The 26,214-nt window shown below is 47.8% G+C and overlaps 10 protein-coding genes across 11 annotated transcripts; 6 read left to right on the forward strand and 4 right to left on the reverse strand.

The window, feature by feature from the left end:
* Window positions 1-776: 776 nt before the first annotated feature.
* On the reverse strand, window positions 777-1,528 carry J3458_016895 (uncharacterized protein; the record flags this gene model as incomplete). The annotated part of the gene is made up of 2 exons (XM_007817466.1): window positions 777-1,267; window positions 1,339-1,528. 2 exons carry the CDS (start codon window positions 1,526-1,528, stop codon window positions 777-779), a joined length of 681 nt encoding a protein of 226 aa, XP_007815657.1.
* Window positions 1,529-2,141: 613 nt separating this feature from the next.
* J3458_016896 (uncharacterized protein) lies at window positions 2,142-4,087 on the forward strand. 2 transcript variants are annotated; one of them, XM_007817465.2, is made up of 4 exons: window positions 2,451-2,984; window positions 3,046-3,456; window positions 3,520-3,648; window positions 3,708-4,087. In XM_007817465.2, the coding sequence occupies exons 1-4, from the start codon at window positions 2,542-2,544 to the stop codon at window positions 3,745-3,747; spliced, it is 1,023 nt and encodes a 340-aa protein (XP_007815656.2). In that variant the 5' UTR covers window positions 2,451-2,541; the 3' UTR covers window positions 3,748-4,087. The 2 variants fall into 2 exon arrangements, with proteins under 2 accessions (XP_065973992.1, XP_007815656.2); XM_066121059.1 differs by having other exon boundaries at window positions 2,142-2,984; window positions 3,046-3,648.
* An 832-nt stretch (window positions 4,088-4,919) lies between these two features.
* J3458_016897 (uncharacterized protein) lies at window positions 4,920-5,720 on the forward strand (the record flags this gene model as incomplete). Its single annotated transcript, XM_066121060.1, has 2 exons — window positions 4,920-5,417; window positions 5,490-5,720. 2 exons carry the CDS (start codon window positions 4,920-4,922, stop codon window positions 5,718-5,720), a joined length of 729 nt encoding a protein of 242 aa, XP_065973993.1.
* An 815-nt stretch (window positions 5,721-6,535) lies between these two features.
* On the reverse strand, window positions 6,536-7,402 carry J3458_016898 (uncharacterized protein; the record flags this gene model as incomplete). The annotated part of the gene is made up of 1 exon (XM_007817463.2): window positions 6,536-7,402. The coding sequence occupies one exon, from the start codon at window positions 7,400-7,402 to the stop codon at window positions 6,536-6,538; it is 867 nt and encodes a 288-aa protein (XP_007815654.2).
* Window positions 7,403-8,031: 629 nt separating this feature from the next.
* Window positions 8,032-8,931, forward strand: J3458_016899 (putative secondary metabolism biosynthetic enzyme; the record flags this gene model as incomplete). The annotated part of the gene is made up of 2 exons (XM_066121061.1): window positions 8,032-8,245; window positions 8,300-8,931. 2 exons carry the CDS (start codon window positions 8,032-8,034, stop codon window positions 8,929-8,931), a joined length of 846 nt encoding a protein of 281 aa, XP_065973994.1.
* A 203-nt stretch (window positions 8,932-9,134) lies between these two features.
* Window positions 9,135-9,788, reverse strand: J3458_016900 (uncharacterized protein; the record flags this gene model as incomplete). Its single annotated transcript, XM_007817461.2, has 1 exon — window positions 9,135-9,788. One exon carries the CDS (start codon window positions 9,786-9,788, stop codon window positions 9,135-9,137), a length of 654 nt encoding a protein of 217 aa, XP_007815652.2.
* Window positions 9,789-12,063: 2,275 nt separating this feature from the next.
* J3458_016901 (uncharacterized protein) lies at window positions 12,064-13,225 on the forward strand (the record flags this gene model as incomplete). The annotated part of the gene is made up of 4 exons (XM_066121062.1): window positions 12,064-12,600; window positions 12,659-12,848; window positions 12,905-13,074; window positions 13,151-13,225. 4 exons carry the CDS (start codon window positions 12,064-12,066, stop codon window positions 13,223-13,225), a joined length of 972 nt encoding a protein of 323 aa, XP_065973995.1.
* A 2,210-nt stretch (window positions 13,226-15,435) lies between these two features.
* PKS2_6 (polyketide synthase) lies at window positions 15,436-22,276 on the forward strand (the record flags this gene model as incomplete). The annotated part of the gene is made up of 7 exons (XM_066121063.1): window positions 15,436-15,719; window positions 15,774-16,071; window positions 16,130-17,096; window positions 17,157-17,384; window positions 17,444-19,671; window positions 19,753-20,511; window positions 20,582-22,276. 7 exons carry the CDS (start codon window positions 15,436-15,438, stop codon window positions 22,274-22,276), a joined length of 6,459 nt encoding a protein of 2,152 aa, XP_065973996.1.
* A 1,628-nt stretch (window positions 22,277-23,904) lies between these two features.
* Window positions 23,905-24,473, forward strand: ARP2_4 (Arp2/3 complex subunit, actin nucleation center; the record flags this gene model as incomplete). Its single annotated transcript, XM_007817458.2, has 3 exons — window positions 23,905-24,167; window positions 24,224-24,384; window positions 24,436-24,473. 3 exons carry the CDS (start codon window positions 23,905-23,907, stop codon window positions 24,471-24,473), a joined length of 462 nt encoding a protein of 153 aa, XP_007815649.2.
* A 756-nt stretch (window positions 24,474-25,229) lies between these two features.
* ARP1_8 (centractin- actin- protein of the dynactin complex) lies at window positions 25,230-25,571 on the reverse strand (the record flags this gene model as incomplete). The annotated part of the gene is made up of 1 exon (XM_066121064.1): window positions 25,230-25,571. One exon carries the CDS (start codon window positions 25,569-25,571, stop codon window positions 25,230-25,232), a length of 342 nt encoding a protein of 113 aa, XP_065973997.1.
* Window positions 25,572-26,214: the final 643 nt, after the last annotated feature.

Below are 26,214 nucleotides of genomic sequence, written 5' to 3' on the forward strand. Positions count from 1 at the left end.
ACAATACACTTGTATTTACTATATTCGTAAGAGCTCTGGCGTAAACTATACTTCTTTTACGTATTCTATAATATAAGTCTAATATTCACTTTAAAAAAGTTATAATATCTTCTTTAAAGGTATTTTTAAGATAATTAACCGCGTTAATATATAAATAATCGTAATACTTAAGTGAATTAAATACGAGCGTTATAAAGTTACTAAATTACCGCTTACCTTATTTATTTTATCTTAACGCTATATATATTAACTTTAATTATATTAGCATATTATTTTCGTATAGTATTATATTCAGTAAGCTATATACACTTTAATTAATAGTATTTCACGGGATACTAAACGCATAGTAATCTTTTCTTTATAGCTATATCTTAACGGATAATAAAAGGGTTTATCTAGGAACTCACCTTAATAGCTAGGCTAAGGGGTTAGGTCCTAGTTAAATATCATAATAACGTAAGCGCCGTGTTTTATAGAGCCCCGGTGCCAAGGCTAACATAGTGTGTGGGGCTGACAGAGGTCCGTCTAAGCGCCTTGTAAATTATCCTCTAAAAGCGGTATCCTAATGTGAACCCGACCTCTAAAAACCGGCATCACGACCTCCATAAATGGAGGCACATTTACGGTGAACCTGTACTCTTATTGTAATGTTGGCGTGACAAGATCTTACTTGGCTGTGGGAGGTGTGATATACTCTGTTCCCTGTGCTATATCAGCGATCTACTTGGTGTTTCACTGTCAGCCTCGCTCGTATTAAGTGAGGTTTCTTTTAAACACTAAAGCCCAAGTGCGAGCACATCGCTTAATGCAGCACCTTTCTCACGGATGTCGTGGACAAGGTCTTGGCTCAGAGCCAGAGTCTGTCGGAACGATTGGGCAGGCAACCCCCCGCCGGCATCGTCAAACAGATGCGCAGCCACCGGAGAAAAATTGCGACTAAATGTAGGCTCTGATGTGTCGGGTGGATGTGACAATATGGACTGCCCTTCTGGCTGCGCGCATGGTTGGGCGTCATGTACAAACCGCTGACCGCTGTGGTAGCAATTGACGATGCTTTGGCTGAAGCCGTCCACATCAGCGCCTTGGTTCTGTACCAATCCAGGTGGCACCACATTTGATACGGCTTCTGCAGTGCATAAAGTAGCCAAAGCTTCGTCGTTGCCGTCCAAAGAAGGAGTGTAATAATTGACATCTGAGTCTTGGCGAGTCGTCGTCTGCGATCCAACTAGCGACTCCAATTCTTGCACCCGCTGTTTCTGCTTCAATCCTGGATGGTAAAACAGTCCTTAGAAAGGGTCTCGTGTGTTGCTTTTCAACAAAGCGGGAAAATTAACCTACTGTATATCTTCTGTGCCTTGCGATTCTGCAAGCGTCTCTTTTCGGACTTGGCGACCGTGGGGGTCTGCTGAGCAAGATGAAGTGACTTGACGCCATCATCTTTGCAGTTCACCCCGGTCGCGCCATGAGAATCGTCCTCGGGGAGAGATTCTCCGCATACATGGACATCCTTGAAGTGCTCCATGACCATGAAGAAATTGTTCTCGTCATTCCAAGTAGGGTGTAAAAGGTCTACGGGTACCCGTGTGGGTTGCTTACCCGTGGGCTTTGGGTAGGTATGGGTAGGAAAAAAAGACTTAAATGGATCTATATGGGAAAATAAGGTACCTATAATTATTTATTAAAAATATTAGGTATTTTTAAGTACTTAAATAAGACTTATATAACTTATTTTATACTTTAAAAACTTAAGACTTATTATAAATATAATTAAATATTAAAGGGTTAACGTTAATTATTATAATTAATTATTATAATTAATTATTATAATTAATTTATTTATTTAATTTATATTATTATATTATACTATTATACGTTTATAGGTATTTATAGGGTACTTATCTTTATATTAGATTACTCGTAGTATACCTAAACCACCTACATGATAAAATGGGTAGCCCACGAATAACCCAAGAAAAACTTGGATACCTACGGGTGCCCACGGGTACCCGTTTTTACACTCTAATTCCAACCACCAGTGGTGGATGATGTGGTGAGAAACGGTGGGTCTGATGACATGAGCAAACCTTGAACCCCAGATTCTCCCCGCAAGGCGGAGTTTTTGAGGCGTCTGGGCTGCGCTACAAAGAGAAGCGAAACTCCGCCTTGTCCATGTGTTTGCAGCATTCATGCATGCACTTGAGCATACCGAGTACAGCTGAAGGCCTGCGGAACTCTATTGGTAGCGAGTTTCGTCTTGGAAATGGCGTCTCACCTCAGCTGTTCACTCCCCGACTGATCCGCGATCCCCGATTCCCCTCATGTTGAGGTGGCCACCGTCTCAATCCATGCCTTGTCCATTCTATATGAGCCACGTCTATGGCCGTATAAAGGCAGATGCCTGATCGGCTCTTCATGATTCTGGTTTGAGCAAAACAAATCCACAGACGTAATACAAATCCACAGACGTAATTTCCAAAGGGAAAAGAAACCGTCCAAGAAAATACCCTAGTGGCCTCCCGCGGTTTTCACGAATCCCCAGCCATGGCAACAAAGCTAGAGACCAGACCACTTGGGCGAGGCGGCCCTCTTGTATCTACAATTGGGTTCGGGGCCATGGGTCTTAGCTCAATGTATGGCCAAGGAGGCTCTGATGAAGAACGCTTCAAAGTGTTGGATCGCGCCCACCAACTTGGCAACACATTCTGGGACACGGCAGATGTCTATTTCGACAGCGAAGACCTCATCGGTAGGTGGTTCAAGAGAACTGGGAAGCGACCTGACATCTTTCTCGCTACCAAATGCGGTGCCGTCATGGATGCAAATGGCAACAGCTCAATCCGTTCAGATGGCGAATACATCCATCAGGCTTGCGACAAGTCCCTCGAGCGACTGGGAGTGTCGCATATTGACCTCTTCTATCTTCATAGATTGAATAGAGAAACTCCTGTTGAGACGACCGTCAAAGCCATGGCCGAGTTGAAGCAGTATGTCCAAGTCGTCCGTAGGCTCATCCCGAGGAAAGCAAGCTAATGTACCCCGTCAAAGGCAAGGCAAGATCCATCATCTTGGCCTCTGCGAAGTTTCGGCCAAAACACTTCGTCGTGCCCACGCTGTGCATCCCATAACAGCCATTCAAGTCGAATATAGTCCATTCTCAGTGGACATTGAGAGCCCCCAGATTGATGTTTTGAGAACAGCGAGGGAGCTTGGGGTGGCCGTCGTGGCATATGCTCCCCTCGGCCGAGGCATTCTCACCGGGCAGATCCGATCGCCCGATGACTTTAGCGACAATGACTTTCGGAAGAACCTGCCCCGTTTTTCCAAAGAAAACTTCCCCAAGAATTTGGAACTTGTCAACAAGATCGGGAGTATTGCATCAACTAAAGGCTGCACTCCAGGTCAATTGACGCTTGCATGGCTGCTCGCACAAGGTCATGACATCTTTCCGATTCCGGGGTAGGTGGACCAACCCCTTAACTCGCCTTCACATACCATGGGTTGCTAATCTACGCTGGGCAGTACAAAGAAGATCAAATACCTTGAAGAAAACCTTGGTGCGGTCCATGTCAAGCTCACGAAAGAAGAGGAAGCCGAGATCCGAAAGGCAATTCGTGAGACCGAGGTTGCGGGAGGCCGCTACACCGATGCGTAAGGTTTCTCTTCTTTTCTCTCTTGCAAAGACTATTGACTAATGTTCCTATGACCAGAATGTCCGGAGAGCTTTTCACAGACACGCGACCTCTATGAATGGTGTTCAAGGGACCGAGGCGCAGGACAGGTAGTGGCAGCGAGACGAGCCGTTGTCTCCGCACGGTCAGCTACGGCCGACCCAGGGGACGGAGTTCAGTCAGGGATGCTAAAAGTTCTATCCGTATTTCACATTGGCGGATATGCGGTGGCATTGACCAGCGTGGGCATATCAGCTATGCAATTTTCGTTCGAGTACGTGCAATGCAACCTGCCCCCAAGTTTGGATATCACGTATATACGATCCAGTGGAGGAGGATCGGCTGTGGCAGTTGAGCGCGAAACTTCAAGGGTGATGAAATGCCTTCTCCCACTTCTTCAATAAAATCTTTGCAGGGCCACAGCTCGGACTATTGTGTTTGAAATTTTGAGGCTGCAATACTGTGTCGGCCAAGCGGAGTTCAAAGATGACAAGGAGGTGGGTAGGCAGCTCAAACCCTGCCATAGATTCGGCATTGCGACGATCCCGTATTTGTGATATCAGAGAGGGCTCCGGGTTGGACTGATGTTTGCAAGCATTACTTCCGAGGGCATTTGCTCACCCGCAGCTGAACATTTTGCTTCCACCATAGACCCAACCACTCTGCTTTCCTGAGTGGAGTCCTGACACTATCACCGTCCAAATCAAATGACACGGGTCGTAAACATGTAGGCTAAACAATAGTATTTCCTTTGATACACACAGCTTCACGTGCCATCAGCCTAGACTCTTGGTACTTATGTGGCGTTTGCCGGCGGATCATTTGCGAAAAGTTGGTGGGTGCTGGCTCCGGAAGAGTCGGCAGTGAAGTGTGTTGACTTCTATGCCTAAGATACCAACCAATATTGAACTCCGCAGAACTCCTTTGGAAAACTTGTGCGGAAATGGGGCGGATCATGCCGGGTGCCAAACTCCGCGCAGTCAGTAGATTGATATACAGCGTCAATAGGCTTAATTCACTTATGTTTAGATGGATTTATAATCTCCTCAGAGTCGGACCACTGGTAATGGATACGATGGAGATAATTATTAATGGTAATCAAGGGGACTGAATATGACACGACCTGCCTTGCCGTACCGGACCACAAGCACATAAATAGTTTCGACCCCGAGACCAATAGTTCACCAATACTTGGGTAGAATCAATTTGGTCTTTGCAAGCTATTTTTTGTCGCACATTAGTCATCTCGAAATGGCCGTCTCGCCCGCCCCAACTTCGACTGTCCATAAACAGCCTTATGCGGCCATCGACCCTGCCCGCCCTGAGCTCTCCCAGAAGGGCCGTGTTGTTCTCGTCACAGGAAGCTCCAGTGGAATAGGATTCGCAATCGCAAGAAGCTTCGCTAAAGCCCAAGCTGCGGTTGTTATTTTAACCGGACGCCAACAGGCGTCCCTTAGCAAAGCCGTTGACATATTGAAGCTGCAGTTCCCAAACACACAGTTTATCGGGAAGGGTATTGACATAGCTGACTCGGATGCTGTTGGGCTTCTCTGGGATCAACTGGATGCAGAAGACCTTGTTGTCGACGTTTTGATCCTCAACGCCGCACGCATCCAGCCCAAGGTGGCGTCTATGCTGGATTTGGGCTATGAAGAGGTGGTTGCCGACTTTGCCACCAACGTTGGTGGCAACATGAAGCTTACCGACTGCTTCTATCACCAGCGCAAACGAGATAAGGCAAAGAGATTGGTACGTTGGGGCAAAGACTGGCAGAAAGCTGTTAGGAACAATCGTCAGCCCCTCGGTTGCTAACCTCGCTAGTCCTTACTGAATGTGTCAACCATGGCCATCCACGATTTTGAAGTTGCGAGCGGCATGCCAAACTATTCGGCTTCAAAGAATGCTGGGACCATCGTAGTACAACAAATTGCCCGTGGTGTCGCTCCCAGCGATATGCAGGTCATTAGTTTTCACCCAGGTTCCATATTAACAACAGCGGCCCAGAAGTCTGGGCATACGGAAATGTCTCGTCCATGGGATAACGGCAAGTGAACCTTTGGCTTTCATAAACTGGGAATTGAAACTTTGAATTCTAACTGGCATTTTAGAGGACCTTCCGGGACACTTTGCGGTTTGGGCTTCGACCACTGAAGCAAGTTTCCTCCATGGCCGTTTCGTTTGGTCCTCCTGGGACATTAATGAAATGCGCCAGGGTGAGTTTAGGAAGCGCATTGACGATGATGACAACTATCTTAAGGTCGGAGTCATAGGTCTTTAATTTTGCAAAAATACGACACTCATAATGCTACTGGAATAACACAGTTCAGCGATAAATATGTACAACTATTCCAGTATGTCAGGTATAATTGCTATATAGTTATCTATCACCTCTTGATTATTTGCTGCTATATTGTGACCAACGGAGGAATCCCGGGACCCGTGAATGAGGTTAGGGAAGGAGGTAGGATTCTAGCTTACGACACTGGCCGTATGTAATGCCCATCGAGAAGCAAGTGCCTAGGCAGTGACAGCATCGTGTCTGTTACAAATACATGCAAGCAGCAGATGGATTCATTCCAGCACGCACCTGGCACTCTACAATGTGCAGACGACGAGGTTAAGAATCAGAGTTATAACATAATTGATGCATTTTTATTTTCCTCCGCAAGATAATGAGAACCTCCGCATCTTGCAAGGACTTTTCAGAATACGATGAAAAGTGAAGGGCTGAGTTACCAAGACTGAATAGCACGTCCCCCAACATGGAAGCCGACCCTTTTGTCCGTCCCACTCTCCAACAATAGCAGGAGGGCGATTGTGAAAGATACAACACTAGTGACGTTGATGTTGAGCTGCGTGCACGTCGTTCATTTTTTGAAGGCTGAGGAGCAAGACAACCAGAGTGCGTATGGGTTGACCCAATTTGGGTACAGCTTCATCATCTCGTCAAACAGTTGTTCTGGAGATGTTGTCTTGCCGACCAACTTTCCAAAGTCCTCAATATATTTTATAGTTGCTGCGAGATTGTTGGTCCCATCAACGGCGCCTCGTCGTTTATGCCCAGCGATGACGGTATGTGGTTTGAGGGCTGCAATATCCTTGACTATTGACACCCATGAATCTCGACCGCGTTGAGTATTTGTCTCGCCAAGGAACTGATGAGTGTCGTTGTATACACAGTCGCCTGCAACGACCATATCCAGAGACGGGACGTGCAGGTACGTCGTATTCCAGGTATCAGATTGTCCTGCATCGACGGCAAGCAGCTTATGACCTTCAAGGAGAAGGATATTGTCTTCTCCCAGAGGCTTAATTCTAGAGAGGATGCCCTCAGTTTCAATATGATTCGCAAACCGGCTCGCCCAAACCGCTTGATAAAAACGGGGTTCCAGCTCGCTCTTCATGTGCTCTATAACTTTCGAGGTTGTGACCGCTCTTGTATTCGGGAAGCGCTCGAGCAATCTTTTGAGGCCAAAGAAATGATCACCGTGGCCGTGAGTTATGTAAATTGCTGTCAAGCGTTTGGTTGGTATGACTGACGTGATCCAATCGGCAAGATCGTCAGCTTGGGCTGTTGACAGGAGCGCATCCACCAGAACAGCCTCATTCTCTCCAGATATGAGAGTGATGGCCATCGGGGACCATACTGGGGTTATGAATGAAGGCAAGTCCTCCGGAGCAGGGAATGGAATTCCCGGAGCAACGTAGACGTCGGCTCTAAGAGTGGTATGCATGACGTTGTATTGGTGTAAAGATGAGCACACTGTAAAGCCCTTTCATACAACAACAATAATAATATGATAATAATAAAAAGTCGCCTCCTTAGATGTATAACGGCACTCTACACTTTATACGAGAGAAGAGGCACCTTGGAGAGGTTTGACTTGACGAGTACCGACAATCAAGTATTCGCGCTAATGACGCCAAAGTCGCCGGCCATTGGCAGACTCGTGGAGGTGCCACATAGCATTGACTTTTATTAGTGATCAGCAGCAACTCCGCATCTTTACCATATTAGGCAATATACTGTTTCGGGTTAGCTCTTCAGAATCAGTTGGGGTCTTGGTTGCCACTCAGCTCATTTCCAGTAAAACTAAGCCTAAACCCAATTGCCTTGGCATCTCGCATCTCTATTGACGTGCCGGACCGAGTTCATGCCCGTAGTATGATATTTGATCAGTTACTACTTATAGTAATTTTCCAGTTCTAGTTAGACTACTTTCACTTACCTAGTTGTTGTTTGCCAAATCGACATATATAAACCCAGAAACGCCAATAAAACTGACAACTGGCTGATCGTACTGCTACCCAGAATTACACAATCTCTAGTTGCTCAGATCCGCATCCGCCCTCGTTTTAAATCATGGAGCACGGTACTATCACTACCAAGCGGACGGGCTCCGTCTTGACAGCGACTATCGACAACCCCCCGATCAACCTATGCAACTGGAAGTTCATGTCTGACTTTGACTCACTCCTGTCCAGCGTTACTTCAGGCGATGGAATAAAAGTCTTGGTAGTTCAAAGTGCGAATCCGGACTTTTTTGTCGCCCATCTAGACCTACTCCCTCGTTCTGGTAAGCATAGTCATGATCTACCAGGTCTTTTCATTTCTTACAGCTTGTTTGCAGAGTCCAACCTTCCAGAAATGCATCCCGAGTACCCAACACTGGGGTATTTCTTTGGCCTCATGTTTAAACTCACCAATCTACCCGTTGTTACTATAGCCCTTGTTGAAGGGCGTGCCCGTGCCGGAGGTTGTGATTTTGCAATGGCCTTTGACATGCGTTTTGGTGTAAAAGGTCGCACATTCTTATCCCACCTCGAAGCATGTCTTGGTGTTTATGCCTCTGGTGGCGGGTCAATGCGCTGGGCTCAACTGATGGGAAAGTCTCGGGCGTTGGAGTATCTCTACTCCGGGACTGACATTGAAGCGGAAGAAGCGGAAAGGTACGGCATACTCAACCGAGCATTCGAGACTCCTGCTGCAATGCGCATGTTTGTGGACAAGTACACTCAGCGCGTGGGAAAATTTGAGCTTACTGCACTTGCTTTGACAAAGAAGAGAATAAATGAGGCTACAAACGCATCTTCTCCGGAAACATTCGAAAAGGATTTCCGGGCATTTGTGGAACTCCTGTCTTTGCCAAGGACAAGTGTGTTGGTATCAGAGATTTGGACAGTGATTAAGGGGGCAACGGATTGCGATGAAGAGAGGACACTTCCAGAAGCTCTCATGGCCATGCCATCATACAATAATTGAAACAGGCCCTATATGCGCTGCTCATTCCAGCGTTGGGCCTTGCATATAGGCCAGATCCAGTCGTCTGTATCACAAAACGGCATCGCACAATGATGCGCTTTTCCTGCGCGTCTCAAGCACAATCTCAGTTTTATCCAAGCTACAAATTGAATACATGATGTCTTTTTAGTCCGGTTTTAGTATGATCTTGCTGCTTGCACCTATTAACTATAACACAAATGCCTCATAATCAGCAACTCTTCAACCTCATTCCAAACATCGAGACACTCTGCCAGAAACATGGGTGTCACATGCATGAGACCTCTAGCTAGCTCTCCCGTTCTCCTACCATTCGGAATCATTCCCTTTTCGCAGAGATCGGCAAGAAATTTCACATATTGATGCCTCTCTTCTCTCCCTTTAGCAGCTATACCCCCAGTGTTCAGAACCCAGAACAAAAGTTTTGGGTACGCAGTGCAGGCTGCGAGTGTATCAATATTCTGAATCATGTGCGTCAGGTCAGCCAAAAGCGGTGTGAAGATCCCGGCTCGCGAAGGTATTTCACGAAGTCCAACGTAGGAGTATATAATCCCGGCGAGGCAGCATGCTGTGTATAATGCAGAGGGCAGGTCAAGTAGGACATTCGATCCGGATCGTACCGTGTTTATCAGATGTACACCATCAACTTGAAACAGGTCATATGCACGTCGTTCGACATCATAAAAGCAGTCACTCAACTTCAGACTGTCCATTTCAGTGATATCAGCGCGATTGGCGGATTTGATGACCAAGGATAGCCGTTCAAGATCATGGATAATGGCGGAAAGACCACGGGTACCAGAAGGGTCTATTTGCAGTGACGAGATCTCGGCACACATGTTTGCGATTAATGGATCAACGGTATTTTGAACAGAGTCCGATGGCAGCGTAGTGGCTAGGATGTTGGGCGAATATGGAAAGCGTGGCTCCGTGTGCCGCGCGATGGCGCTGCTAAGATCTGCCCTACATGACGGTCTAAGACTCAATTCGTAAAGTTGGAGTATGGGCCTTACCAAAGTGCTTTTCTCCGAACAATTCCATCAAGCCCCAAAGCCACAAGTCCGCCCCGACGGTTTATTAGCTGCTCGAGAGCTACGATGTGAGCGCTTGCTGCTAGCGGGGAGGCATTGAGGATCTGCATCATGTTAATATGGAGAATGCTGCTCCAAAAGATAGATTATCACTTTACTTCAAGCAATGCAAGGCACGATATGGCAAGAATGGTGGAGTCGGTGTCCCTTAATGCTTGGTTATTTAGCCGATTGTTTATCACTTTGGTGACTTTGGTGTGGTGTCGAATTGCATCAACGCTGAACGTTTTGCCGCGAATAAGTGCAATATGAAGAGCCGAAATAATGAGCGTCACATGGAGAAGTGCATCGTTGGTGATGGCAAATCTTAGCCATTCAACCTTTGGGTTAACAGGTATGTTTGTGTAGTTGAATACGGCGCGGTCTGCTTAAGTTAGCCCAGCTTAAGCTCTCGCAGGTCTTGAGATGCAAAAAGCAGAAAGCAGTTCTAAAGAAAGCTCAGGAGTAAAGCCAAGGCCACACTTTCAGATATAGCATATTCTTGTTGCCGATGATGTATAGACGCAGATGGCAACTTACAATGAAATAGCAGATACTCGTCACGTTCGTTCAGCTGAAAAGGAAACCGTATGGTGCTGAATAAATCAACTGTGGGAGAGTTGGGTGTGTTGTATCCAACCGAAACAGCGCTATGCTCAAGCAAACGAAATTCTTCCGCCAACTCATCGTTTTCTAGCACATGCCCTAGTTTCAGTGGAAGTGGAACCCTCGGGATTATGAAGGAGGCGAATCCATTGCTCATTGAGTCGTTTGTAGCATTGACAGAACAGTTTGCTTTCTCAATCCGCAAAGTCTCTTCATGTACTATTTGTCTAGGGCTTTCAGGGGACGGGACCCTGTGAGTAGTCTTCGCTGCCTAAGACCGCTCAGGAGGCTATCCATAGACGTACTTGGCGGTAGACTTACCCGTATATCACGAGACAGTCGGTGGTATCGATTCATTATGTGGGAACGCGCCTTCTTTTGGGTAGATGGTTGTGAGAATTGCGAAGGACTGCTCATGTTAATAAATAACAGACTCTCAGGTGCAGAGGCCCTTGGAGGTGGGCCTGCCGCCTCAGAAACACCTGCTTTTGCATTCATGAGGCGAAAATAGCGTGAAGTGTTGTTATAGTTGTTGGTGCGGTCCAACAGCAATGGGTAGATTTTCAACCATAGCAGTTGCATTACTCAAACCAGGACGAAACAATAAGCAACGTCGACACAAAGTTTTTGGTAAATATTTAGCACGTGACTGGCACAAATTGTATTCGATTAATCAGCAGTGACGTTGGTATGCATAGTAGAGTCTGGTCTAGTTTACCAGCCACAAAGCTTGTTATTTGGGCACAGTGCATAATAGCTAACCTACACTAAGACTTGATGATAAACTCTTGGGCTTAATAGAAAAAAGGAAGAAGATGTTAGTGCTCTCCTGCAAACATTACTTATAGAGTCAGAGTAGTTGGAGACACGACACTAGCGCACGTGTACGGAAGGTCGGCAAGCTAACTAACATGATGTGTACGTGTTATTGAAAAGAGTAATTCAATTACTTGAGCAGATCCTATGTATCTCGATGCTAGGCCGGTGCAACTAAGGATCATTCTTTGCTGTCCAGTTGATTGGCAAGTCAGGAAAGCCACAAGCTCAATCTCGCTGAATGTACCACCAGGAAGCCTGGTGGCATCAGACTTCTTCCAGTCACCAGCTTTGAGCGATGTGGCAAATTTGTCAGCACAGAGCGATGCGCACCTTCACCAGAGACTGAAGCCAAAAGGCAACAGTCGTTCCAGTGGCACCCGTTATCCAGATACAATTACAAAGCAGCAATGTACGTAGCTTGCAATACGTAGAGATTACCGAGCTGTCGTATATTGACCTTGGAAATGTAGTCCTAGTTCATGAGGCAAAGCTGTGGATTCCAATAGATTATCTGAATGCACAGGGAATATTTAATGACACCATCTCGCCCTCCTTCACGGTCCCCATTCATATACGGACAATTCCACAAATACCCAATCTTACCATATTAACCCAGACCATGACGCCATCCAAGAGACTGGTCGTAGTGCTGGGTGCGACAGGATCGCAAGGTGGTGCTGTCGTCGAGTACTTGCTCGCGCACTCCCCATCCCTTTTCCAAGTCAGGGCGGTGGTGCGGAATGCCGATTCTGAGAAGGCAAAGGCACTCGCAAAACTTGGGGCAGAGCTATCCGAAGCAAACTTCGATGATGAGGATGCCTTGCGTCGAGCTCTACATGGAGCCGACGCGATATTCTGCCTCACAAATTTCTTCGACCAAAATTCGGTAGACTCTGAGCTGTACCGCGGGCTCAACATTGCAAAAGTCGCCTCGGAGATTCCAGAGCTGGAGAATTTTGTATTCAGTGCCCTCCCAGATGCGCGAGACTTGTTCGGGGGGGAATATCAGCGTAATCTGCCGTACAATGCGAAGTCGTATATCAAGGAAGGGATTCAAAAAGGATTCCCAGAACTGTGGAAGAAAACAACCGTACTCTATGTGGCGTACTATCATCAAAACTGGCTGAAGTACGCGGCAGTATTTGGACCGGCAAAGGTTGCAACGAATCAAGATGACATTTGTCCATGAGTTCCGTGCTAATGTTGATTGGTAGCAACCGGATGGGTCTTTCATTCTCAGAATGCCGCACCCTGGTAGCGACCCGGTTTCCATGGCTTCGTCCCTCGATACCGGCGCAGTTGTTGATGCCATACTGAGGGCTGAATCGAAGTACCACGGCCATACCGTAGCACTGGTTGCTGAGCGCCTGTCCGATGAAAAGAAACTTGCCATTTGGGCTGAAGGTGCGCATTTATATTAACAATCAAAAGTGGTTGGTAAACGAACTAACCATTATAAGCGTTGGGTGTCAAAGCTGTATACCAGCAGGTCACGCCAGCCGAGTACAAGAAGGGCCTGCAAGCTGCCGGCGTTCCAGTAGCACTTGCTCACGGGTTGACAGAACTGGCTGAAGTAATTGCTCGCAAGGAAGATTATGTTCAAGCCCCAGGTGTTATCAGGGGGGAAGATGTAAGTTACGCCAAATAACGATGGTGGCTCAATCGTTTTATCTCTTGAAGACTCCCACTCACAACTAAATCGACAGATTATCGAGAGGAACTACAAGCAGAAAAGTTGGCAGCAGTACGTGAAAGAGGAAGACTGGTCCTCTTTACTGTAGAAACGGCACAGGAGAGTCTAAGAGTCATCTAGATTTCGGTTATTGTTGAACCGTATTCAAGACATCCCCAGCTGTAGAGAAGTGGCGGTTTAGTTGGTGGTCAATTTTTGGCGCTCACGCTTTTTTATGTCTATATACCTATTAACACCATGTGAGCCCAGCCAGCACACAGGGCAGATGGGCTTATTGAGCCGATGTACTACTTATTCTCCTCTCGCTATCTACCTGAATACATATGTTCTGTCTCTATGAGGGTGGTTATCAATTCCATTCTATCAATTTAGCGACGAAATTGAGTTGGGTTGACAGCTTACTTAGTATTTAGCTTATATAATTAAAAAAATTACTAAATATTGCCTGTTAATTAAGTTGATTATATTATGTTGAAAAAGTTAAACTACATAACCTTTATTACGAGCTTTACTATATTCTTCTTCTTCTTCTTTATTATAATATTACTTTTAACCTTTTTAAATATATTAATTAATAAGTTGATTACTTTAATTAGCCCGCTTTAAATCTAAGATCTTAATATTTACGTAATCCTTATAATATTAGCTTTTAATTAGGTTTATCATAGCGATATTATTTGCTTATTAACGCTAAATAGCTATTTATACTCTATAAATATTACGGGACTAAGAGAAGGTTAATAGTTATTCGCGATAATCGAAGACAAGATAGACTCGAATTCACCTTGGCGGGCACTAGAGGGAGCCGGATGATTGTAACTCCATATACATAGCCTTCTTGGTTGGTGACGGTCGATGTCTCACCGGCTTACATGGAGCAAGTTCCGTGGCCGTGCTCAGTGTCACCCTGCTGGGTCTGCGGCAAGTCAGCAGCGTCCCAACCAACAACTGCGGCATACGAAAGTCAGAAACATGGAATCTCCTGGCGCTTTACCCCTTGCTGTCTAGCGACAGCATTGTCCCGAGTTTGACAGACCGTCTCTGTGTTACCGGCCCTCGGCATGTCAAGAGGACATGGGTCTTCTCGGCAAGAAAGCTACGTATGCGCACGTCCGCACCAGGGATAGATAGATTCGAGATAACCCTAACAATTGGTATCGGATGCACTATGGGGAGCTTTACAATATGTGCTATTCCATGCCTGATATCGACCTCTATCCCCAAGTCTCATTCTTGGGTGTAAATCCCCTCAAGTGAGCAAAGTTCAGCCACTGCTTCCCTTTCCACCATTACTCAACAAAACCTAATCATGTACTCTATTGCTGAGCTTGAGAATGCATTTCTACTGTTGATGAGCAACTCGCTGACCGACAAGTGGATGTTCAACCCAAACATCTGCATACATTCCTTGTCGGGCTAAGCGGGTTGTGACTTTCCGGTAGCTGCGCCTCGGCCCTAGACCGTCAACCGCAAGCGGATCATGCAAGCGGGGGGACCATGTGCCGTGATCAGGGTGTTTCGGACTTTGGCCATTGAGGCCAACATCCACGGAAGACGACTCTGTATAGGGCTGGGTCCCCTTTACCAACTGTAGCCTGTAACACGGAGTGAGAGGTGAAAACCCATATTCACGGGCCGCAATCGCACTAAATAAGACCCGGTAGACTTGCCTTTGGTTGGTATTTCTCATGGAACTGCACGTACGGTGCTAAGACCTACTTCCCTTGCAAGTTCATATTTAGTGTGTGGGGCGTTTATGTCCCAGCGTTTATACGAGGTGTTTTGTATACCCAAAGCCAAATAAACAACGCGACAACAAAGTTTCAGGTCGGCACAGAAAACTGCTGCCATGTCCACAGCCGGGGCGAGAAGACTGTCTACATCATCAGTTTCACTTCATCGTATCAGACCTTTCGCAGACCAACGTGGTCCAACCGCTTTCTCAGTTGGTCGTGCTCACGTTAGCAAGGCTGAGCAAGATGTGCGCAAGACAGCGTCCAAAACTACTTTCTCCACTTTTCCCTGTTAGGTGAGCGTAGAACTGAAGACAAAGGACCCAGTACTGCGGTGTACCGGCCGCTCAGTTGCCGTCACAGGTGTGTTGAACCATAGACGTAGGATCGACAGGGTTGACCGCGTCTTCTATACACCGTCATGGCCAGATGAGGCAGTTGCGTTTGACACTCAACATGAGACAAGTCTTGAGGAGATGACTATAACATCCAACTTCTGCCTTTCTGGTTGGTGTGAATAGGCCATCCTCCTTCATCCTTTTGCACTTCCCCCAAACCTCTCGAAATGCAACCTCGCAGAGTGTTTATCTTTGGGGACCAAACCGGTGGTTTTGCTACTGGCCTTCAACAGCTCTTGCTGGACAAGACTAATCCATCATTGGTGTCCTTCATTGAGCATGCCAACCTAGCGTTGAGACAAGAGCTGAGTCGTCTGCCCAGTATAGATCGGGAAACCCTGCCATTGATTGGTAGCGTCCAGGACATTCTAACACTACATCAAAAGGGGGAGAGAAATGTTGTAATTGATAGCGTACTGTCCACGGTTCATCATTTGGCCTGTTTCATCTAGTAGGTGTCGTGAAATCAAGTCCTTCCCAGAGACGGCTGTACTAACAAGCTCAGCAAATATGGCAACGCGGGATGCCGCTACCCCAATGGGCAAGATATCCATGTGGCGGGAATGTGCGTGGGCTCGTTGGCAGCAGCAGCAGTCAGTTGCTCCCGCTCCATAGGAGATCTAATAATAACTGGCATCGTTGCCATCCGGGCCGCCTTGAGAGTAGGCCAGCGGGCCCATCAGGCGGCCCTGCTCATCAGCAATAGAGCAGTACCTCCCACACATTGGTCGTACGCCGTTTCAACCGAGTCACTGCCGCTGGACTTGATAACCGATGCACTTGCAAAGTTTGCAGAAAACATGGTATAGTGTGGTGGTCAACAGCAAGAACGGAGAACAATTCGTTAACAGACTGTGACAGGATACCTCTCCTCTAAGTAATCCCTATATCAGCGCTATCGGTTTAGATTCAGTCACTATCAGCGGACCTCCAAGCCAACTGCATCAGTTTTGGCAAGAAAACACACCTTCACACAAACCAATCTCTATCCCCATCTGGGCTCCATATCATGGACCTCACATTTTTGGGGATATTGATATCGAAACCATTATAAAGAGTCTACATCCAATGCCCAAACTGTCCCAGCAGGCTCCTCTTGTCTCCAGCGGCAGTGGAGTGATAGCTTCACAGACTTTTGCCGACTTGATTCGGGCCGCGTTACGGGATATCCTTTTACATCGTCTCGACTTGCCGGCACTGGTGGGCCATCTGACTGGTACTTTCGGCTTATCCTCCAACGAATCCTTTGTAATAACTCCCGTCTCAACAAACGTAGCCACAGGCCTGGTTGCTGCCACGGCCAAAGCTGTAGGAAAAACGGGCAGTGTGGATAATGAAATAATGGAAGCTGTCGCACTTGCAGGAAGTCGAGGAACTTCAGCCAGAACACACGACTCAAAAATTGCCATAATTGGCATGTCGGGGAGATTTCCAGAGGCAGCAGACCTAGATTCCTTTTGGAGTCTTCTCGTGCAAGGAGTAGACGCTTATCGGCCAGTTCCTCCTGATCGATTTGACGCTCACGCACACTATGACGAAACCGGACGCCGCAAAAACACGAGTAAAGTATTGGGTGGGTGTTGGATAAACCAGCCTGGCCTCTTTGACCCCAAGTTTTTCAGCATATCGCCCAAGGAGGCCGAGCAGTCGGATCCCGCGCAGCGATTAGCTCTGCAGACTGCTTATGAGGCGCTGGAAATGGCCGGTATGGTTCCGGACAGGACACAGTCCACTCAACGCGAGAGAGTGGGAGTTTTCTACGGCATGGTGAGTGACGACTGGAGGGAGATAAACAGCGGGCAAAACATCGATACGTACTTTATTCCTGGTATGGCCCGACACCCGTGTGATTATAATGCCGCAATGAGGCTCTGACAGTTTACCCAAGGGGGCATTCGTGCGTTTACTCCAGGCCGTATAAATTATCACTTCAAGTTCAGCGGACCTAGCATAACTGTCGACACGGCTTGCTCATCCAGTCTGGCTGCTATCCACGTAGCATGCAATTCTCTGTGGAGAGGTGACTGTGATACGGCGGTTGCAGGCGGAGTGAATGTTCTTACCAACCCGGACATTTTTGCTGGTTTGGATCGCGGACACTTTTTGTCGACAACCGGTGAGCAGCGTGGGAGATGTTTCGAGTTTGAGAAACTCGTGTCACTAACCCAAAGTCAGGCAACTGCAAGACATTTGATGACGATGCAGATGGATATTGCAGGGCCGACGGCGTCGGAACTGTAATTCTCAAGCGGCTCGAGGACGCCATCATGGACAAGGACCCGATCCTCGCTGTTCTCAACAGCGCCTACACAAATCACTCTGCGGAGGCAGTCTCCATTACTAGGCCTCACGCTGGAGCCCAAGAACTCATCTTCTCCAAGTTGCTCAGGGAAACCGGCATCCATCCCCATGATGTTAGCTACATTGAAATGCACGGGACAGGCACTCAGGCGGGTGATGCTACTGAGATGAGTTCTGTCCTGCGCACATTCGCCCCTGATACTGGCCGCTTGTCAAATCAAACTTTGCATCTTGGCTCAGCCAAATCCAATGTTGGACATGGTGAATCCGCTTCTGGTGTCACGTCACTTATCAAAGTTTTATTGATGATGAAGCATAACACCATTCCTCCTCACTGCGGGATCAAGGGCAGAATTAATCATCGATTCCCAACAGACCTCCGCGAACGCAACGTCTTTATCGCCTCGCAGCCGGTTGCGTGGGATAAGCCTCACTCAGGCTCCGGTAAACGACGCGTGTTTATTAACAACTTTTCTGCTGCGGGAGGAAACTCCGCTCTGTTGCTGGAAGACGCTCCTACCAGACAGCACCCTGAGACCAAAGATCCGAGATCAACTCACATCGTTGCTGTGTCGGCAAAGTCCTCGACCGCGCTAGTGAATAACTTGAAAAGGTTGAAGGTTTTTGTGCAAGATAATATACACAACTTGGATTTACTCGCCAAACTGTCCTACACAACCACGGCACGGAGGATACACTACCCGTTCCGAGCTGCAATCACCGCTTCGTCTAGTGACCAATTGCTCCAAGGCATCGAGTCTATTCTGCTTCGTGACGAGTCGACTAAACCAGCCACAAGTCAGAAGAATATAGGCTTCGTCTTTTCAGGACAGGGAGCACAGTACGCCGGCATGGGCCGGCATCTATTTCAGAACAATGAGACGTTCCGGACCCAAGTCTTGGCATGCAATCAGATTTGTCTCAGCCAGGGATTTCCGTCTATATTAGACATATTCAATCAAGGCGTGGAAATGAACAATCTCGAACCGCTCGTTGTCCAGCTCGGCACAACTTGCCTGCAAATGAGCCTGGTGTCATTTTGGAAATCCCTCGGTGTTACGCCAGACTTTTGCATTGGGCACAGCCTGGGTGAATATGCCGCGTTGCAAGCTGCAGGAGTTCTCTCCGTCAGCGACACAATCTATCTGACCGGCATCAGAGCACGGCTACTTCAGAAGAAATGCAGTGCTGGGAGCCACGCGATGCTTGCGGTCAGGGCACCTCTGGCACAGGTCCATGGGTTCTTCAACCCTAGCATCCACGAGGTGACTTGCCTAAACAGCCCTCATGATGTCGCTATAGGTGGCCTAGTTGCAGACATCGAAGATCTTGAAAGGGAGCTTGCTGAAAATAACATTGAGGCGGTGAAGGTCAGTGTGCCATTTGCCTTCCACTCGACGCAAGTAGAACCAATACTTGATGAATTTTGCGCAGCCGCGGAAAGCGTACAGTTCCAAACACAGCGTATACCAGTAATATCTACGCTGTTGGGTGAGGTCGTTCTACCAGAAGCTAAGGCTGTTTTCGGACCGGAATACCTCAAGAGGCACTGTAGGGAACCTGTCAACTTCACAGCTGCCGCCCAAGCTGGAAAGGACGCCAATATCATAAACTCTGCGTCAGTCTTCATAGAGATTGGACCTCACACAGTGTGCTCGGCTCTTTTGAAATCCAATATCGGTCCCAACGCAGTGACCTTGCCGTCACTACATTGCAAGGACGATGGTTGGAAGGTATTGGCTGACACGCTTGCTGGGCTATATCACTCTGGGTTGAGGATCAACTGGGATGAGTTCCACCGGGACTTTGAGTCCTGCCAAGAGGTCCTTCAACTTCCGAGTTACTGCTGGGACAACAAGAACTATTGGATCCAGTATGTTCATAACTGGACTTTGACAAAGGGTGATCCGCCAGCGACCACGGCCCAAACTCCTGCGCTCGAGCTCCCGGAAAATTCCACGAGTTCTGTCCAGAAAGTCATTCAGCAGACAGATGGCCCTGGGCCTTTTGTTACCATTGTGGTGCAATCTGACTTTGGGAGTCCTCGGCTAGCGGAAGTCGCTGAAGGACATAAGGTCAATGGGGAGATGCTCTGCACTTCGGTAGGTCTCCGAAACTCTTCCTCCCCTTCTCTTTTAGATATCTGCAGAATGTTACTGACATACTTGAACCATTGATGACAGTCCTTGTATGCTGAAATTGGAATGACTCTGGGGCGTCAGTTACTCGAAAAATATAGGCCCGATCTCCAAGGGTACAGCACGGAAATCGAGGACATGTCCGTCGACAAGCCGCTTATTCTCAAAGAGAAGAACAAAGAAACTCTCTTCAGAGCAGAGGTTGTTCATGACAAAAGCACCCTGACGGCAGCCATGTCTATTTATTCTGTTGACAGTGCCGGGAAGAAGACTGTGGATCACGCCCACTGCATTCTCCGTTTCGCAGATCCAAAGTCATGGCTCGACGAGTGGGAGCGCACCTACTATTTGATTGAAAGAAGCGTCCGCTGGCTTGAAGCGAGAGTGGAGCAGGGAACCGACAGCCTCCTTTCCAAAGGCATCGTATACAAGCTCTTCTCTTCGCTCGTTGACTACAGCCCCTCGTTTAAAGGCCTGCAGGAAGTCATTCTCAATAGCAGCGACAGAGAAGCCACGGCCAAGGTGAGGCTCCAGGCAGAAAAGGAAGACTTTGACTATAATCCAATGTGGATTGATAGTTTTGGCCAACTGACGGGCTTCCTCATGAATGGTCATGATTTCACGGAGAAAGACCAAGTGTTTATCAACCACGGTTGGAGGTCAATGCGATGTGCGAAGCAGTTCCGAAAGGACGCCGTTTACCGAACGTACATCTGCATGCAAAACGTGGACAAGACCAAGTACTGCGGAGATCTCTACATAATAGAAGACGGAGTTATAATTGCAGTGTTTGGGGGAATGACTGTAAGCACCAAACTACCCTGCATAGCAGATGTCTCCGGATACATGACATGTTTGTACTGACCTGCAGTAGTTCCTTGGGATGTCTCGTAGCCTATTAGACAAGGTACTGCCTCCCAGACGGGGTGCAGATGCAATCCACACGCCTAATCCTGTGGCTGCTGCTCCAGCAGGGTTGGTTGCGTCTACAAAAGCTCATGTGCGACGTCCGTTGGATATTCCAACTCGGGCCCAGCGTCAAGCTAGCTCCCCCCAGAGTGGTGCGATACATAGAATCCTGGTCATTTTAGCTGAGGAGGTTGGACTTTCTTTGGAGACCTTGACAGATGATTTGGTCTTTGCCGACTACGGTGTGGACTCTCTTCTTTCCCTTACTATTACGGGTCGAATACGAGAGGAACTTGACCTGGACGTGGACTCGTCCACGTTCACCAATTGCAGCACCCTGGGGGAGCTTAGACTGTTCCTCGCGGCGGACCAGAAGTTAGACGATGCCGTGGCTTGCGAGTCCAGCAATGGACAGCATACACCCCAAACCAGCGATAAAGGGTCTGGTACACTAACCGCCCAAAAGCCTGACCATGACACCGATTCAGAGATGACTCTAAATAGAGTATGCGCCATTATAGCCGAAGAGGTTGGAATATCGGTTGAAGAACTTTCAAGTAGCCAGGACTTTCAGGAGCTTGGAATAGACTCTCTGTCAGCGCTTACCATCCTGAGCCGCGTCCGGGAAGAACTGCAGCTCGATCTCGAATCAGACTTCTTTGACACTCATCCCTCTTTCTACTCTCTCCAAAAGGCTTTAAGAGGAACAGAAGGGGCTTCGAATAGAACGCTGGAGCCCAATGGGGCGATTCCATCTCGCCATGATCTCAAGTCGGATCTGGGCAACATTGAGTGGCAGTCGGGCCAGAATATCGTCGCTTCAGCACCGCATGCGACGTCTATACTGGTCAGCGGCTCTCCATCTACGGCTAGAATGATATTAGTTTTATTCCCCGACGGCTCTGGTTCTGCCGCATCGTATGGCGCGTTGGCTCCTAAGATACGGAAGGACATTGCTGTGTATGCCCTCAACTGCCCCTGGCGCACGAATGGCGAAGAAATCCTCCGTCTAGGTGTCAGCTTGGACCAGATGGTCGCCAAGCACCTCATCGAAGTCCGTCGTATTCTCGATAACCATCAGCAGAGTCGCCTCAATGGCTCTATCGACTTGGCCCTCGGCGGTTGGTCAGCCGGAGGCATTCTCGCTATCGAGGGAGTGAGACAGCTACGTCAGACCGGCATCGTGGTACAGAAACTGGTCCTACTGGACGCTCCGAACCCCATTGGGCTCCAGAATCCGCCTCCTCGTATGTTCCACTTTTTGGATGAGTTGGGGATTCTTGGAGCCGGCACAGGGAAAGCCCCTACGTGGGTTCTCCAGCATTTTGATGCCATGGTAAACCTTCTCAAGTCGTACAGACCTCGACCCCTGAGTGCAGAATCTGCGCCCAAGTCTCTCATTGTGTACGCAAAGGACGGGGTCTGCAAAGACCCTAAAGGGCCACAGATGGACACAAAACCTGACGATGCGCGTGAGATGCTGTGGTTGCTATATGATCGCGTCGACTTCTCGGCCGAGGGCTGGAAGAGCTTAGTTGGGCAGCAGAATCTAGTTGTGGGCGTGGTCGAGGACGTTAACCACTTCTCTATGATGAACCCGGGACCAAAGATTATTGAGATGAGTAACTTGATTGGCGACTTCTTGCTTGGTCTGAACTAGTGTTCAGGTAATTGTCATGGTAGATTGATCGAGGTAGAGCGAGCTTGGTATAATTGGCAACTGTCATTACAGAAAACTAACCGTGGATGAGGAACATGTATGCACTGTCCTAAGAACCAAGTACTAGCTATTTCCGAGTAGAGTGAGAGGTTAGAGTATCTTTAGAAATAGAATAGAACTATCGTATTGTAACAGAGAGAAGGGCCCCTCACAGCAATTCTCCTGCCAAACTTTACAATTATGAATGGCTTCCTTTTTTCCGACCGAGGAAAAACCTTTCCCTACTTAGCATGCGATATATGTCTTTACCATGATCCGCCCAGAAATAACCTTTTAGTAAAGTACATGTAAATCTGACAAAGGTCTTCCATATCTTTACACTACCTTATTATACTATTCGTTCGCGTGTCGACCTCGGCTAAGCCGCAGTGGCAGAATACTCACGTTTTACGTATATCTATGCCGTAAGGAGAGAGAACCAGAATGCCTTGGCGCTATCTGCGTGTGCTTTTCATTCCCTCACGGCATTCCAACGAGCCGCCAGTTCAGGAGACTGAGCTGCCAGTCTCTGCCAGTCAAAGCCGCGCCTTGCAAATGCCGTCCCATTGAGAGGGTCTGTAATTGCACTTTCGCAACACAAACCCAAAATCGCATTGCTGTTTCTTGTCAAAATCTCATCATCACCTGCTCTGCGAAGAAGAAGCAGCACGAAAAAATCGTCCAGTGTGGACTTCGGCGTTTGGAGTTCAGGACGCCACCGTCTTGGCCAGAGACATGAGCCTCAGAGGCCGGCTTCGTAATTTGAGACATTTTGTTGGCCTTTAGTTTCAATTGTAGCTAATATTAGCTTGGAAGATCAATATCAACGAAACTAGACTCGTTCAAAGCGCAATCTTGTCCCAGGTGATGCACCGTCGATCAAACCGCTTTTCCGCCCTGCCGACGGAACGCTCGAGCAGGAGACTAGGGACTGTAACACGGTCTATATTCAACACATACACAAGTGGGTTGGCGTTCAAACATCTATTATGGCTCTGATACACTTGACGAAAGCGATTCAGCATTTCTCTGAATATGCAATGTCCGTGGTTTACCGATCCATAGTTGGTTTCAGTTTCCCGCTGCAGTCGTCGATGATGGCGTAACCAGAGAGCTATAATGGCCAAGCTGATTCATAATCCCCTTCTGCCTGCTTACCCATTTACGTCTTTAAAAGACTGGCCGTCTCTCCATGTACAAGATTGTCTGTAACTATTGTATTCTGTGCATTTTGCAAGTATAGAAATGGCATCCACTGAGGAAATACCCGCTCCCTGGCCGGCAAGGTGGCATTGATCACTGGGGCCGGCCCGCGGAATCGGAAAAGGCATTGCAATTGAGTTGGCCTAAACGCCCGGTGCCCGGTTATCGTCACTACAACAGTGCTGATAAGCCAGCGCAGGAGGTTGTCGACGAGATTGCGAAGACGGGCAGCCGTGCCATAGCAATCAAGGCGGATATTACCAAGGTACCCGAGTTTCCCGCCTCTGTCAGGAAGCGCTCCAACACTTCGGCCACCTTGACATTGTGGTTTCGAACTCTGGTACAGAGGTTTTCAAACCAGAGGAAGAGGGTCACGGAAGAGGACTATGACCGCGTCTTCAACCTCAATACCCCGAGCGCAGTTCTTCGTCGCCCAGCACGCCTACATCCATCTTCGCAACGGAGGCCGCATAATTCTGATGTCGTCTGTTGCCGCAAACATGTCGGGGATTCCCAACCATGCGCTGTACGCTGGAAGCAAGGCCGCTGTTGAAGGTTTTACCCGGAGTTTCGCAGTTGACGCGGTCATAAGAATATCACTGTCAATGCTATCGCCCCCGGTGGCGTCAAGACAGGACATGTACGATGCGTAAGTACTGTGAGAAATTAGTGAGAGCAAGAACAATTGCTGATGGATTTTTCCAGGAACGCGTGGCACTACGTACCAGGTGGCAAGCCAGGCATGCCCATGGAAGAGATTGACAAAGGCCTAGCAGCTTTTTGCCCACTTGAGAGAGTTGCAGTGCCTCAAGACATTGGGCGTGTGGTCGCTTTTCTTGCTCATCCTGATAGCGAGTGGGTGAATGGTATGTTTCCTTGACTCGAAAATGTTGAGAAATGTCGCTAAACTTTCACAGGCCAAATTATCCTCCTTACTGGAGGCTCCATCACCTAAACAAAGGAGTCGATACGTCGCGAAACATAAACGGTGAGATCTGTTGTGTTTTGCTGGCGTTGGCTTTCCACGCTGTGAACGCATTTCATGAGGAGGGTCCCGTTGGCATCTCTGGGGACTACTTGGTTTGAAATTTCATGTGGTCCAGAGTCGCTGGCTTTAGCCCTTTGTTGAACAAAGAGGGCCGATATCTAGTATAGTTCAATTGAAAGATTCCAGAATGACAATTACAAACTAGAAGAGCTGTTGAGTTGCAAGAGTATGCTGCGAAATTGTCCACATTTATATCGTCTTGAGAAGACAACGTTTTGCGAATATGAGACCCGCTGTCTATTACACTCCGCCTCCCTTCGCACCATGGCTCATTCTTCGTGCATTTGAATGGTGCTCAAGTATCCACATGTCTGGCCAAGCTGATTAGCAGCATGAAAGAGCAAGAGCAGTGAACATGACATGGAACGGCAGCTACATGCAGTTGAACCGTTTAACTTGCGGGGTCAAAACGCATCTCAAATCCAATGACAGCCTACATCAAAGCGGAATGGCGAGGAGAGCAGTTTGGTTGCTAGAATTCTAGGGAACATGTAATGGAAATGTAACGCGTTGTGGGAATCTCACTCTCTGCGAGTGACAGAATAAAGACTAGACTTCGTTGTTGGAAGTTGATATCATACATACATGTAAGCCAGCTTATTATACAACCAGAGACTTATCTTTTATTTGCTACCAAACTTCTATAAGCTCTTACTCACGTAGCTACGAATGTTTCTCCGACTGTGTGTAGGAGCCCTTGAAGACCTCTTCAAACTTATGTTCGTTCCATCGCACCTCTGGCTTTAAACCTGCAAATTTCCAAACCCCATCACTCTTGACGTAGTAGTGCTCGTTCGTAGCATGGCTATGTCCGCGCAGCTTGACCGTCTTCAGATCTGGGCTTGTGTAGACCTGATGCGCAGCTCTCAACTGATGATGCCCAACTACTTTGGACTCAGAAACTCGCTCCCAAGATGTTGCGCCAATCAGATGCTGTGTCTTGACACACAGATCGCCAAGGAAGTCATCATTAGAAACCATGGCCATGAAGTCGTCAGCGGACATGGCTTCCCATTTCCCCTTCCCAATCTTGGTGTAGTCAACGTAGAGTGTTGGTGCGAGGATGCCGCGCAATCGATCCCAGTCCTGGAATAAAAGCCTATGTTAGCAGATTTCGAGACTCCTTATTGTTTTATGGAATGCCTTCTTGCCTTAGCGTCGTAGCTATCTGCCCATTCAAAAATGATTGCACTCAGGTCGAGGTAGTCTGGTGAATGTTATTAGCGCCTCTTTCGTCTAGGAGTTGAATAAGCTCGCACCCTCGAAAGATATAGCCTTCGGCGGCCCTGTTTTACCGTCCGATTGGGTCATATTGTGAATAATCGTACGTATTGATCGATAATTAGGGACAGTATAGGGAGCAGAAAGCCTCAATTGTATATCGAGAGAGCAATACGGGCTTCTGACAATTCTACATCATGGATATGGTAGTAATATAGCAAATATTTCATATGTTATGGCTGTGTTGCCCTGTACTCTGCAGTCTAGTTGGTGTAAGTAAGCCGCACAGACAAACGCCAGCGCCATTTCTCCATTAGTGTCATGGGTATGGGACAATGAAATAAGTTTGCGACAATAGCCCCTGTCCGAGTGGTAGTTTTACATTTTATTTTCAGGTAGTAGAAAAATATCAATGAAATGTAGCCGA

The sequence above is a fragment of the Metarhizium acridum genome (genome assembly GCF_019434415.1).
Source record: "Metarhizium acridum strain ARSEF 324 chromosome Unknown scaffold_405, whole genome shotgun sequence".
NCBI lineage: Eukaryota > Fungi > Ascomycota > Sordariomycetes > Hypocreales > Clavicipitaceae > Metarhizium > Metarhizium acridum.